The following is a 13516-nucleotide window of genomic DNA, read 5'->3' as shown; positions in this document are numbered from 1 at the left end:
CCTGAATTTATTTCTCTGTGAGATGTGATGGGGAGGGCTGCCAGGAGGCTCACCTCAAGTGTGAAATAAACTACCAAATAAGCAAGTAAGGACATCATTTAAGCAGAAATTGAATTTATAACATGTTAAAACACTTCTTCATCAAAAGCTCTCCCATATAAGTGATTCACACACTTTCCCAGGTTCAAAGAAAAAAGAAAAAAAAATTATAAAAAGCCAAAAGGAATAAACAGCAGCACAGAGTTTTCTCAAAGATCGACATAAGTTTTTTTTTGTTTTTTTGTCAGTGACCCTCTTGGAGTGACCTTACAGGCCAGCTTGTACAGTTGGAATGTGAAATGTCCCCCACAGGCTCAACTTTTTGAACACCTTGTCCCTAGCTTCTGGTGCTGTTTTAGGAGGCTGTGAAACCTTTGAGACATAGGGCCTAGCTGGGGACGCAGACCATTATAGACAGGCTATGATGGTGATGGTCTGGCCCTGCTTTACACCTCTTCTCTGTTTGCTGATCCACAAAGATGTAATAGGCTGTATGGCAAGCCCTACCACTAAGGGCAAAGACTCGGAGCTATTCTGGACTGTATCCTTTTAAACCCTGAGACAGAATAAACCTCTTTCCTTATGTCGCTTCTGTGAGATATTTGGTCATAGCACTAAGAAACATACTAATACACACACAAAGTGTGGGTCAGAAATCAGTCAGAGCGGGTTCTGGTCAGTGAAGTCTCAAGTTTTATGAAGACCCTGGAGTATCCGGATATGTTGCTTATCTGAATGAAAGGCTTGTCAAAGCTGATCACAGTGGAAGCTGCCGCCCCAGCATGCACCCTGTTCCCCCTTCTAGAAGCAACTAGATAGCTTGCCTAGCTCTTCCCTCAGGAAATCAGTACTGGTGGAGATCCATTTGCCCTAAAGGGCCACAAAAAACATCTGAGAAGATGAGTGGATGATGCATTTGGCAGCAACAACCTTCTTGGGTTTAAACTCATTACTAAGACTGTAAGACCACAGGAAATAAATTTCTGGCTCATTGTTGCTCAGACATCTTTTCTAAGTGAGCAAGCACTTTTTTTCTTCAATGGCTCCATAATGCCACATTCTCCAAAGGTCACATTTGTCCAGCTAGCTACTAAAAGTCACTTGAAACTTTCATATAAGCTCGTCTTTGGAAGACAGTGGCATATGATGGTAAAGAACTTGGCACAATGGGGGCCAGAGAGATGGCTCCGTGGTCAAGACCAATGGCTGCTCTTACAGAAAACCTGGGTCCGAGTCTTAGCATCCACACGGCAACTCACAACCCTCTGTTATTTCTGTTCCAGGGAAATTTGAAACTCTCTTCTGAGCCCTGTGGGCACTGCATGACATGAATGCACTTACATACATGCAGCCAACATACTCATACACATGAAATAAAAATAATGAGTAAATTTTTTTTTTAAAGAACTTAGCACAATGGCTGCTTTCTGGATGTGATAACTACTACTATTAAGAAACATTCTTTTCCTTACCACACTAGCCTTCCATGGATGGTCTTATGAAAAATTCATCTGTCTATTGTTTGAGAATGTGAGATGTAAAAGAGTCTGAGTCTATTTAAACCCTTAATGACTCATAATGGACAATGCAGTCAAATTTCAGTTTCTTGTGACCAAGAACATGATTATCAACAAGCCAGGATCACTTCTCTTCAGTCCATTTTTCAGTCAGCTTTGCAACAAATATTGATTGCCTGTCTGCAGTTCCATTATGAAGGAGAAAGAGGTCCTTCATTATTAAATCCTGCCATGGGGCACTGGTATCCAGGTTGGCATGCATGCTACTCACCCATTATACTGTCTGTCCCGTTGGCAGGAGGTGTGCAGGAAGAGGTGCTGTAATGGTTTGGGCCACTGCGATGGAACGTGGACATCGGAGGAAGACTGGAGTTGATGTCTGCAGAGGAGTGTGATGGGTAGCTCTACAGCAAGAGGCAGAAAAGGGGAGGGCATATTCAATGGCAAAATACTTAAGTTTTCTAATATGTCTTTTAGAACTTGCCATATTGCAAGGGAGATGGCTTTTAGAATTTCAAAATAGTCAGGAATATATCTTGCTTAGCTCTGACAGCTTTCATTTTCTAAATCAGCAAATACATAGATCCAATGTGGGTTTGACGTTGCATCAAATGTAGAGAAATAATAGCAGCAACACAGAACAAGACAAGAAGGTCAGAATCCCCAAATCCACAGATTACTGGTTAAAATCAGCTTAGAGACTTCAGTAACATACAAGACCATCTCTGCTGTTTTTGTATGGCCCACTGAACAAGTGAAAAACATTCTGCCACAGAACAAATACAACAACAAACAGAACCATGAGATTACACTACATTTCTCTCTGGCCCCTGGACACTACGTGGCAAAATAACTCTTCTCAAACCTTCCTCCCAAACTGGTTCATCTCACTGAACCTCAACATCAAGAACAAGACGGAAAATGAAAATTTCTGAGCAGAACTAAAAGTCAAATCTCTCTGAAGCACGAGTATGGAAAAGCTTAAATCAGTGGCTCCAGTGAACTGGAACCCAAAGAACTGACAATGCCTTAGTGTGATTTGAGTTCTTTCCTTCCATATTCTATCTGCTGTCGTTTATCTGACTATGAAAAAAGGACATCTGCAAAGGATCACTTGGCTTAAGGCTTGGCTTCAAACTCCATTACTGTAGCAGTTGTTTGAATAACTTACTTTTCATGGCGCATATCACCAAGCCTGTAGGGCCGCATATTAGTCAATCTGTACCCATCTGACAGAGAATGAGAAGACCACTAAAAGGACATGGTTACTTACAGGGACACCCCAAGCTAATTTCCTTTTCAAGATAAAGAGCAGTTGAAAAAATTGCTCTCGTTCTTTTCCTCCATAGGCATTTGAATGTCCTGTAGACATGTTAAAAAAATCTTTAAAGATAAAAAAAAAAACCTCCTTTCATGTGATAAGTTAATAGTTCATTAATCTTTATTATACCATTATTGGAAATACAAGTAAATTGCTTAATTTAAAAATAGGGACTAGGGGCTGGAGAGATGGCTCAGTGGTTACGATCACTGGTTGTTCCTGCAGAAGACCTGGGTTTGAATATCAACACCCACATGGCAGCTAACAACGGTCCGTAACTCCAGTCCCAGGGGATCTGACAGCCTCTTCTGATCTCCGCGGGCATTGCACGACATGGGTGCACTTACCTACATGCAGGCAATACATGCATACACATAAAATAAAAATAATAAATAACATAAAAATAAAAGAAAATAAAAATAGGGACTGAACTATGGATCTTTATCGTCTCAGGACTAAAGACATTTTTAAAATAAGTTTAATTTAAAAATTGAGATGGTCAATTCTGCATAAACTGGGGAGCACTGAAACCTACACATTTGCTCACAAGGGGAACAGTGTTTTCCTGGTGCTGATCAATTGATTTGGAGAGACCCATGCTGAGTTCTGCCTCTTCCTGGAAGAGCCTCACTTACTTCTCACTGTCCTATGAACTCTTCCCTGAGGTCCCGGTGCATTCTGCACTGTGCCATTTAACAGTTACCTGCTGCCACCCACTGCCAGCTGCTCAAGCCCATTTCTACAATATTGTGAACTCTTGAAGGGGAAGGAATGGGGCTCAGACCTTGATGTGTCACAGTTAGTAATGAGAATGAACACACAATAACAGTATGAGTTAAGGAACACTGGACTGAAGTACTACTTTAGAGGTCATCCAACCATCTAGGACATGAATCTAAATTTCAGAGCCAGGTCTGGCAATGACACATGGATGCCTTAGAAAATATCACCTCCATGTACACAAAATAGTCCAACTTAGAAGGCTTCAACGAAAAAGTAGAGGCAATTCACTTAAAACTTGTTAAACTCGTTTCTACTTGGTACTTAAATTTGCCAACCTACCCATGCAATGTTCTCTAAAGAATAATAGGACAGGGCTACTCTGTGCTATGAGGTATATGGAGGACTGAACAGGATATGGGATTTGGGAGACCAATTATAGAAGAGTTGAAATAGAGCTACTTCTGAGCTAGATGTAAAGACTATAATAAAGGAAAACAAAAAGCCATGCGTAAAAGAAGAATTAAAAAGAGAAAGCTGGTATAACTGCATTTCTTTTGATCCAACCTTATTGCTTGTTGAGTTTTTAGAGAAAAGACAAAGTATGCAAAAATCAAAAGAGAGGAATATAATTATGCAAACTGTTTAAATAAGTATAATAAATGGAAGATGAGACAGGGAAAGATAAATCATATCGGTGAGACTTTTTGGACTTTTCATGGAAAATGGAAAATAGTTTAGGTTTTGACACACAAAGGGTTAACACTAAGTGTAGAGAATAAAAAGAAACCTAATCCTCAGAGTTTAATGGGGAAACCAATGCAATCCATGTTAAATCAGTTATTTTTAGAGACTCAGAGAAAATTAGATGCTGGAAGAAATTAATGAGATTTATAACTAGATCACTTTCCAATGGAAAGTATCTTGCAAACTACTGTCACTCAGAGAGGTAATAAATACAGCACAGAGAACATTAGTGATAGGCGAATAAAATGTCTTAGAGATTCAGGGACCAACTAACTCTGAAAGGTTCTTTCAGTCTCGTTTTCCAGCTATTACTGTCTATCCTGCTAGCTATAACAGAGCGAGGAGTGTGGTGAACTGAAGTATCATGGCATTCCATTCCCACAATGTTCATTTTTACTTTTATACCCAATGATAGTATACTTAAAGTCTAATGGTCAGGCAAATGTTAGAATTCCTTTGGTAATGTTTGTTAATGTATAAGTTGATGATTTGAAGATTCAAAAAGGAGGAGGAAGAGGAGGAAGAGAAGGAGAAGAACTGGAAACACACACTAAGAATAAAATCAGGCTTTAGGCTAATTAGGGTTTAACCTTTAACCTAATAGAGTTTCACAATCTGGGCATATTGGCTGTTTATCATAGATAGTTCAGTGCTGTGGGTCTTTCCTGTGCATTATAATGTGGCTGTTAGTATCTCTGGCCTCTACAATCTAGAATCCAATACCATCTATGTCCTAGTGTTACAAGAAAAATGTCTCCAGGCAGTGTCCCATGGTCTTTGAGGGCAACATCAAACCCAGTTGAGAAGTACTGAGTTACAAAAATAACAGTCCAAGGAACTTCCTTATACCAAATTTCAGATTCCTCAGAATTTAGTGCACTCTGTGGCACTAAACTTATGTTTCAATCACACCAGGCAGTGAGGACTCTACCCTGCTTTTACAAACAACTCTAACAAGTCATTCCAAATTGAAATCTTCTGCAAAGACCCATGCCAAAGCTTAACCGCAAACTCCATTCATCAGGGCGATTTTATGTGTCTCTCCAACAAACAGTGATTAGCTGTGGGATTCAGTTGTAGAGGCTGAAATTGAAAGGGGATTTTAAGACTTAAAACTGGTGACTTGACAGTTGCAGGTGAAACGTGTGGATCTCAAGCTTCCTAATTACACATTCTTTTATAACACGATCTAAGATGATGAAGGCAATAATGTTTTCAAAATGTTTTATCTTTAGAGATAATACTATAGTGGTCAAATTATACCTCAAACAATCCACAGAAAGCTCTCTTCTTTCTCTCTTTGTGTGATATGAGGCTCGCAAGTACCACCGACTGAAGCTGCAAAGAACTAGCACTATTTTCATGTGAAAAGACATCACTGCTGTATATTCAAATTATTCCCAATCAGTGTCAGAGTCTTCAAAGTCACTTCAGCGAGAGACTGTCATATGGCTAAATACTGAAATTACAATGATAACTAGATGTAATAATTCAATAGTTTCATTCTCAGTGGGAAAACTCATTAGGATACATGATCAGAGACCTTATTCATTTATCCTTTAAAACAAAACTCCTACACTCTGAACTTTGTTAACTGATCATATTTAGAATGAAAGCCTTGAGTTTTATGATGGGTAAGTGGTATTACCAATGCAGCTTTTCATGTGGCCTACTGGGTCATTGCTTCAAAATGATCTTTCTCCCTCATTGCTAATATCGTTTTGATTCATTAAAACTTTTTCTAAAAAGATTGTGCTCAGTTTCTAATTTGAAATTATACTTTTTGTGCACCTGAGCATATTTTAAGGGTTCCTGCTCCATGCAGTGAACTTAATTTGAATGGAATCAAGTCACAATGCAAAAATTCAAAAGCACGGTAAGAAAAGAAATACCTACAAGTGACAAGGAAAAGAAACAAATGGGCAACTCTTCGAAAGGCTGAAATCAGAACATTCTAGAAGAATGCCTCAAACTTTAATTTGTGATCAGAACTTTCCTAGTTTTCACCATGAGTCCCAGGAAATGTAAACAAAAATGATGGAGAAATAAAAATGCCAAGAGATTCTATTAAAATTACAGTTGATATTTCTCTAAATTTTCACTCTAATGCCTCCAGTAGGGGGTTGGAGAAAAGTAAATCTGAAAGTCAGTCCTTTGCTATTCACTGAAAAAGGGATAAAATTTGAGTCTGTGGTTTACACATGTGAACTTGGGAGATGATACAGGCTACTTCCATGTCCTATCTGGAGCCCCAGGACCAATTCAGTATGCAGTTTCAAGGATATTGGCAATCTCTGTATCTGGAATCTTTTGGCCATTAAAGAAGAATATAACACATTTTTTAATGTATGTAGTAGCTGAACAAGAGAGAAGAGATCATAGAAATCAAGAAAGTACTTCCTTCATGGGAACAGAAGGAAAAATAATAAATGTAGACGTGAGGATAAGAAAGTGGAAAAATGTTAAGACAGAGAGAGGTGGCAAAATCCCAGCCATGGACCACTCCATTGGCCAAACCCTTTCTTCTGCATTTGTAGAATTTGAGGTTCAGAAATTTGTGCCAGGCTCTGTGTGTGTGTGTGTGGGGGTGTGTGTGTGTGTGTATGATGCATGTATGAGTGTTCAGTTGCCTGTATCTGCATATGCAGGAGGCCTGAGCAGGGTGCGTGTGTCTTCTGCATTTGTAGAATTTCAGGTTCATAAATTTGTGCTAGGCTGTGTGTGTGTGGGGTGTGTGTGTGTGTATGGGGGGGTGTATGATGCATGCATGAGTGTTCAGTTGCCTGTACCTGCATATGCAAGAGGCCTGAGCAGGATGCGTGTGTCTTCCTCTATCACTCTCTGCTTTATTGCCTTGAGTCAGGGTCTCTCACTGAAACTGAGGCCCAACTTTTCAACAAGGCTGGTGGCTGGCTAGCTGTTGGGATCTGCCTTTTCACCACCTCTGTCCCATTCTGGAGTTACAGGCACAGAAAGCCTTGCCTGGCTTTTTACATGGATGCTGGGTTCTCAGCTCCTATTATTTTTATTGTGTTATTGCACAATGAACTTGAGTCCTATGTAACCTGTATCCCACACCCAACTCACCATCTACACATTATCCAGTAGTTAATGATGGACTTAAATACATAAATAGATTCTGGACTATGGTAGTGTTTGAGTATCAAGTCAGATGAATGACAAAAAAACATACTCCAGGACAGAAAAAAAAATGTACTAAGGTAAGTGAGTATAGAACGTGGGAGAGTAGAAAATCTTACTAAGGAAGGGCTTAAATTTTTACAGCCAGCAGTTTTCTGCTGGAGTGGGCAAAAGGGTAGGATTGGTAGACCTGGGTGTGTGGAACTACAGTTAAAATCACAGCAAGCAAGGATCCAATAAATGTGGAAATTCTTCAGCTAGTATTATCAACAAGGATGTATAGCAAACAAACTCTCTCCTTTGAGTAAGTTGCAATAGGTCAAAGCTGCCGTGGAAATCCTGTCATCTACGTAACCAATTCTGTCATTTTCACTCTGCCCTCAGCAATATATCTTCTAAGCTTTCAGACAGTAAAAAAGGACAGGGAACTGCCATTGCCGAAATCGTGCAACTCAAATACAGTGTGTTTATGTCCCAAAGGAAGCCGACATCCTGATAAAGAAAACTCAGAACAAAACACAATAAACAAAAGAACAATGACAAAGATCGAGGAGGTTACAAAGGTGATCTGCTTCTGTTCTGCCTTTGATCACAGAAACAATCCAACTGTAAGAATAGTTGTGTAGCTATTTCTGCCTCTTCCCAGAGTCCCTGTGTACACAGAGATGAAATTCATAAGCTAGCTCTGTTCTTCCCATCCCCCACCAGCCTGCCTCACCAATCGTTCATGTGGATGCAGGCTACAGTAGTTGCTAGACTGCGGAATATGAGAAGAATTGCCCAACATTCCTCCATAGCCAGGCTGATTCATCCCACTGGAGGAGCTCCAAGGGTCACTGCTGTGATGGCCATCTGTAAAGGACAAAGAAAACCATGACTTTTCTGAGGCATTCAGCCTTGCCTTTTAGAATAGGGTTTCTTCATCGACTTGAAAATAACCGCCTGTTGTGTGTTCCTCTTTGTGTTGCTTAGCTGATTACATCACACGACAGTCAACATTATTTTTTTCCCGAGTGGCTTTTTATATTGCCAAACAAATAGAAACATTTAACAAAGTTAGTGTTCTTAGTAAAAACTCACTGGAAAAGAACAGAACATGTTTCTACACAGAATTATGTCAAGTCAGCAAGGTAATTAATGCTGAAAGAAACAGTTCTTAGAAATCCCTGACCCCTATTTTTATGAAAGCCACCTAAAAAGTTAAACTGCTCCTAAACTTTGGGGTGAAAATAAAATACTTGAGGTATTATGGAGTTGGCAAGTTTACAAGTTTTAAAAGACTACATTGAAATAAGTAACAGGCAAGAACAGCTCAGTTTTAGGAGTTAGATTTCAGTTTTATATCCTGCACAGTATATAGGATTAATGTTGGAACTATATTATGGTGAGTGGGAAGAAGAGTCTCCTACACTTCGTTCCTAGGTCATTTTGGTTTCTGGTATATGTATACAGCTATTTTAAGCTTTCGGTGGCAATTCTGAGTACATGCATGTCACAAGGTTGATATTATGCTATAGAAAATTTCAAGAGCCTTTGAATTTCATAAAAATGTGAGGTAAAGTTTTAAAATAACATGCAAATTTTAAAGTATCTTAGTATGAAGATAAACATTCATTAACATCAGGAAAAAAACCCTTTTAAAAATTCTTTGCATTTTTGGCCTTATTGCTGGAGGTGATTAATATAGATTGCTATATTATATTAATCTATATTAATATAGAAATATAGATTGTTGTTTAATTTTGATTTCTCAAACAAACCTAAGGGTGAAAGACAACCTACAGGACTGTTAATTCATTCACCTTCACCTTTCACTAACTGAACAAACTGTTTTTATTATTATTATTATTATTATTATTATTATTACTATTATTGAGATGGTTTCCCTGTAGCCCCAGCTGGCCTAGAACTCATTACGTAGACAAGCTGGCCTCAGTTTCACAGAGATCTGCCTGCCTCTGCCTCCTGAGTGTTGTGATTAAAGGCGTGAGTACCATACCTGGCTCTGAACAAACATTTCTGAGAACTGGCTATATGCCTAGCTATCAGTTCCTTGCTAAATGTATAGCAGGTAGTGTTTCACTGAAAATAGACTTAGTTTCCTCCTCACATGTTATGTAATATCAAGCCTTTAAAAAGTGGGCAAGCTAAATCTGATGTTTTATTTTATGAAGCTATTTTTTCACTAAAACTTAAGAATTTCAGAACTAGTCTGGTTTTAGAACAGAAAGGAAGAGATGATAGGCTTCTGTCTTTAAGGACCATGAAAACAAGCTCACATCTGAAATTTTGACAATTGTAGATTTTTAACTAGAAGATAGAAATTCAAGCTAAAAATAAGGGGTGACAGCAGTGAGTTTAAAATATGCCCTAGGTAGTACCTGGGTCCTTTTCATCATAACTGCATGTTCCTCCAAGCCCTGAATTCCGTGAACATCTGTATGCCCACTGAAGAAAGATGATGCAAGTGAACTGGAATCACGAAGTCACTGTTTCTGTAATTAACATGTAGAAACCCAGAACTTGTATGCTAACTTTTTCTGGGTGCATGTTATGTGTCAGTGTCTTCATGTGTACATATGCTATATGTGCATACAAAAGTGTACATGCATGTGAGTGCTCAAGCACGTTGAGGCCAGAAGTCATGTCAGGTGTCTTCCTCAGTTGCTCTCCACCTTATATTTTGAAACACGGTCTCTCACTGGATCATGAGCTTGCTGATTCCACTGGGCTGGATGGCCAGCAAGTTCCAGAGATCCTCCTGTCTCCACCTCCCCGATGCCGGGATTACAGGTGCGCATTAAGGCTCCTAGATTTTACATGAGTGTGAGGGATCCAAACTGAGGTCCTCATGCTTGTATGGCAAGCACTTTACCCAATGAGCCATGTCCCCAGCCCCAAAGCCAATGTTTCACATACTTTAGATTTAGTCCTCAGATTACATAAGTGTAAATATCACCTTAAATTTAAATTCAAAGACCACTAACATTTTAAACAGAGTGCACATTCGACAAATAAATTGAGAACATGTATCACTGAATAAGCATAGAGTGGCAATACACTTGGGATTGTTAACACAGCATACTCTACTCCATGCAGACTTATAAAAGTATGTATTTTACATAAATTACGCTTTTCAGAGTAAATTAATATTTATCACATCCCATGATCTTGGCATAATGTTGTTTTGAAAGAATAGAATTAGACGTGTGCAAATTAATTGTGCTCATCATAAATGTCAACTTAAGGGTTTTTTTAGTATTCATATGCAGAGAAGCAAATTTGTTTCCCATAGTTTGTGGGGTGTGCTATGGAAAGGCACCTACTGCTGTAATCTACCTGCCTCTCTGTAACATGTACAGTTCAAGACAGCCAGTTTCTCAGGCGGACAGAGATTTATCCTTCCAATAGTTTTCTCAATGAAAATCAGATTTGAGTGATGAATCTTTGAGCTGACAACATCTGTAAGCATCTGTAGGGCAATTTCTCCCAATGCTCACCAGAGTGCTGATGCTAAGGTCACTACTGTTTATAGCTGAGGGTCTAAGCCTATTGTCATAGCTCTGAGTGTATCCAAGTAGCCAGTCACTGTGCCCCTTTGAGAGCTACATCCAGATTAGGTCACAAAGACAGAGGAGTCATGACCATGAGTTCAATTACCTATGGAACAAATTTTCCTGATCCTGAGGGACCCATTCCATTCAATATTATAGACTTCCTTGGAATTTTCATACGAACCAGCAATCTAAATGAGCTAACGCTGGAGGGAAAGACAAGTCTGCGTACATCACAGCAATGGTGAGTATGACTTCTGTAATCTGAGTGAGACACCAGGATGCTCCCTTGGTATTTCTGCCCTTAGCGTGTTCTTCTTGGGTCACTATCCTTAGAGTAGTGCACAGGGACTTGCAAGGCATACTAAAATAAACTCTGCACACTCAGGCAAGAAGAGAGTTCTGCATATAGAAAGGAGTTCTTGGTAAACTTTACCCATAAATTCAGAGTATCTTGGGAACAAGAGCATCACATTTTGAAAAGAGGTTATCATATGCATAGCAAGGATGGAATTCTTAGCTGCTTCCTCTGAGTAGACAGATCATTGCTGCTTTCTTTGAGAAGACTATTCATGAAGCCACCACAAGTCATTGATGAGCCTGTTTTTTCCAGGTAGTAAAAAGGAGCTAAGTAACCACTGGCGGTAGTATAAGTTCCAGGGACACATGTCTATCTGTTTTTGACTAAATACAGGTAGATAATTAAAATAACGCATATCATTATCTACCATGAAGTTATGTTTTCTGCCTGTGTTACCTGCAACCCCCTCTGAAGCTATTTTTACCTTAAATCAATTAGCATGCCTGGATGACTTTCACTATGTAGTATACCAGTGTTTCACCGGGTCCCTTCATCTTAACCAGAACCTTTGTTCTTATATCAGAAGAAGTGGATGAAAACTTTACAAAGGCTAGATCTAAGACAGTCTCTTCTTTATTAGTGTTGGCGGGGCGGGGAGGGGGGCAAATATACTGAAATGGCCAATCTTGTACAGTCAACACAACCATCAGTTTTAAGTAAAGCAAATCAATTTAACTTTAAATGATTACAGGTTAAGGGGCTTTGTTTTCAAGGAAAAATACTTTTAGGTGAGTTTACTTAATTAGTTAAGGAATTCAATTCTTAAGAAGGGCGAAACCTCCATATCCTCCACACTTGTCTATGATTCCATTTCTTCTGCCCTGTACAGAGTATTAAATTCCCAGTAGATGAAGCAGCACCTTACCTTGCATGAAGAAGGAGCTAGGGAAAGTGCTGGCTGCTGGTTTGGAGGAGGGGTAGCCTGGCGAGTCCCTATTGTAGTCGGCAGTGCTTGCTGAAGGAGCATAGACCTGTGGAAAGAGAATAGCAGGAGTTTTGCTTTCTGCATCGATCAAAGCATCTCCACATCCACCATCTGGTAAGAAGCTGGCATAAAACACAAAATTTCTACCCTGTACAGTCCAAGTCTGATCCAACCCTAGGCACACTGCCCCATCTGAATATAGCAAAGTGAAAAAGTTCAGTATATTTGTGTCAACAGAAAATAATCAGGTATGAGATTTTCCAGTCCAGGCAAGAACACTACAAACCATTTCTAGTGGTAAATATACTATGTAGGCTACAGAGTAGCCTCAGTCTACACATTCCTTTCCTTTTTAAACACAGATGGCCCAAGAGCATGTTAAAGGTAAAACAGAAAGACGTACATGACGTCTCTCCCTCAAGACAGAGTAAAACTTCTACATTTCAATTAAAATTTTCACTTGCAATGAGGGAGACAGACAGAGGGTATCGAGGGAGATGGACACACACACACACACACACACACACACACACACACGAGAGAGAGAGAGAGAATGCACACACACACACACACACACACACACAGAGAATGCACACACACACACACACACACACACACACACACACACACCAGTAACAAACCATTCAGCCCACAGAAAGTGGTAAGTACTAAGTACATTTTGAACTATTAAATTCCCACCGTGTCAGAAGAGATGCATGAAAAAGACCATTAGGAGCCTGGATCAACGCAAGACCACCAACAATCTGTGTGTACACAGGAAGAGGGGCCTGTCCTCTTTTTTTTTTTCTGTTTAGTGCTTATTATATTTGTGTGTACAATAAACTTTTAAAGTGTGCCAAAAATCCTAATTTACTTACATTCGTTTACTAATACTCATGAGACTTGAAAAACTAGTTCCTTATAAAAATAGCCTGTGTATTTCCTTGTTTATGTTTCCTTGAAGCAGGACAGCGTCATATAAAAGCATAAATTCATAAGGTATAGTTTAACTTTAATTGGTTTTCTCCCTTGCCTTTTCTGCTAAATATAATCTTTTTTTAAATTCCCATTTTCTTTTGCTTTAAAAGTTCCTCTCTCCAGATGGTCGGAAAGACTGAAGCGCGCATCCTCTTGATGAAAATGGATACCTTCCTGCCTCCATTTTGAAGCAGGCAGCGGCTCACAAACTTG

The 13516-nt window shown here is 39.4% G+C and overlaps 1 protein-coding gene across 22 annotated transcripts in view; it reads right to left on the bottom strand.

The window, feature by feature from the left end:
• Positions 1-13516, bottom strand: part of Tcf4 (transcription factor 4) — a 353045-nt gene that overhangs the window by 43220 nt on the left and 296309 nt on the right. For all 22 annotated transcript variants that reach the window (XM_008835657.3, XM_008835659.3, XM_008835658.3 and 19 more), the window contains 3 exons: positions 12266-12371; positions 8204-8337; positions 1828-1960 (listed from right to left, as the gene is read on the bottom strand). In XM_008835657.3, coding sequence (XP_008833879.1) covers positions 1828-1960; positions 8204-8337; positions 12266-12371 — 373 coding nt within the window. The remainder of the gene's footprint in view (positions 1-1827; positions 1961-8203; positions 8338-12265; positions 12372-13516) is intronic.

This window comes from Nannospalax galili, unplaced genomic scaffold (genome assembly GCF_000622305.1).
Source record: "Nannospalax galili isolate Female #2095 unplaced genomic scaffold, S.galili_v1.0 scaffold1097, whole genome shotgun sequence".
NCBI classification, from domain to species: Eukaryota; Metazoa; Chordata; class Mammalia; order Rodentia; family Spalacidae; genus Nannospalax; species Nannospalax galili.
The sequence above is the reverse complement of the archived record's forward strand: the minus strand, read 5'-3'. Positions and strand labels throughout refer to the sequence as shown.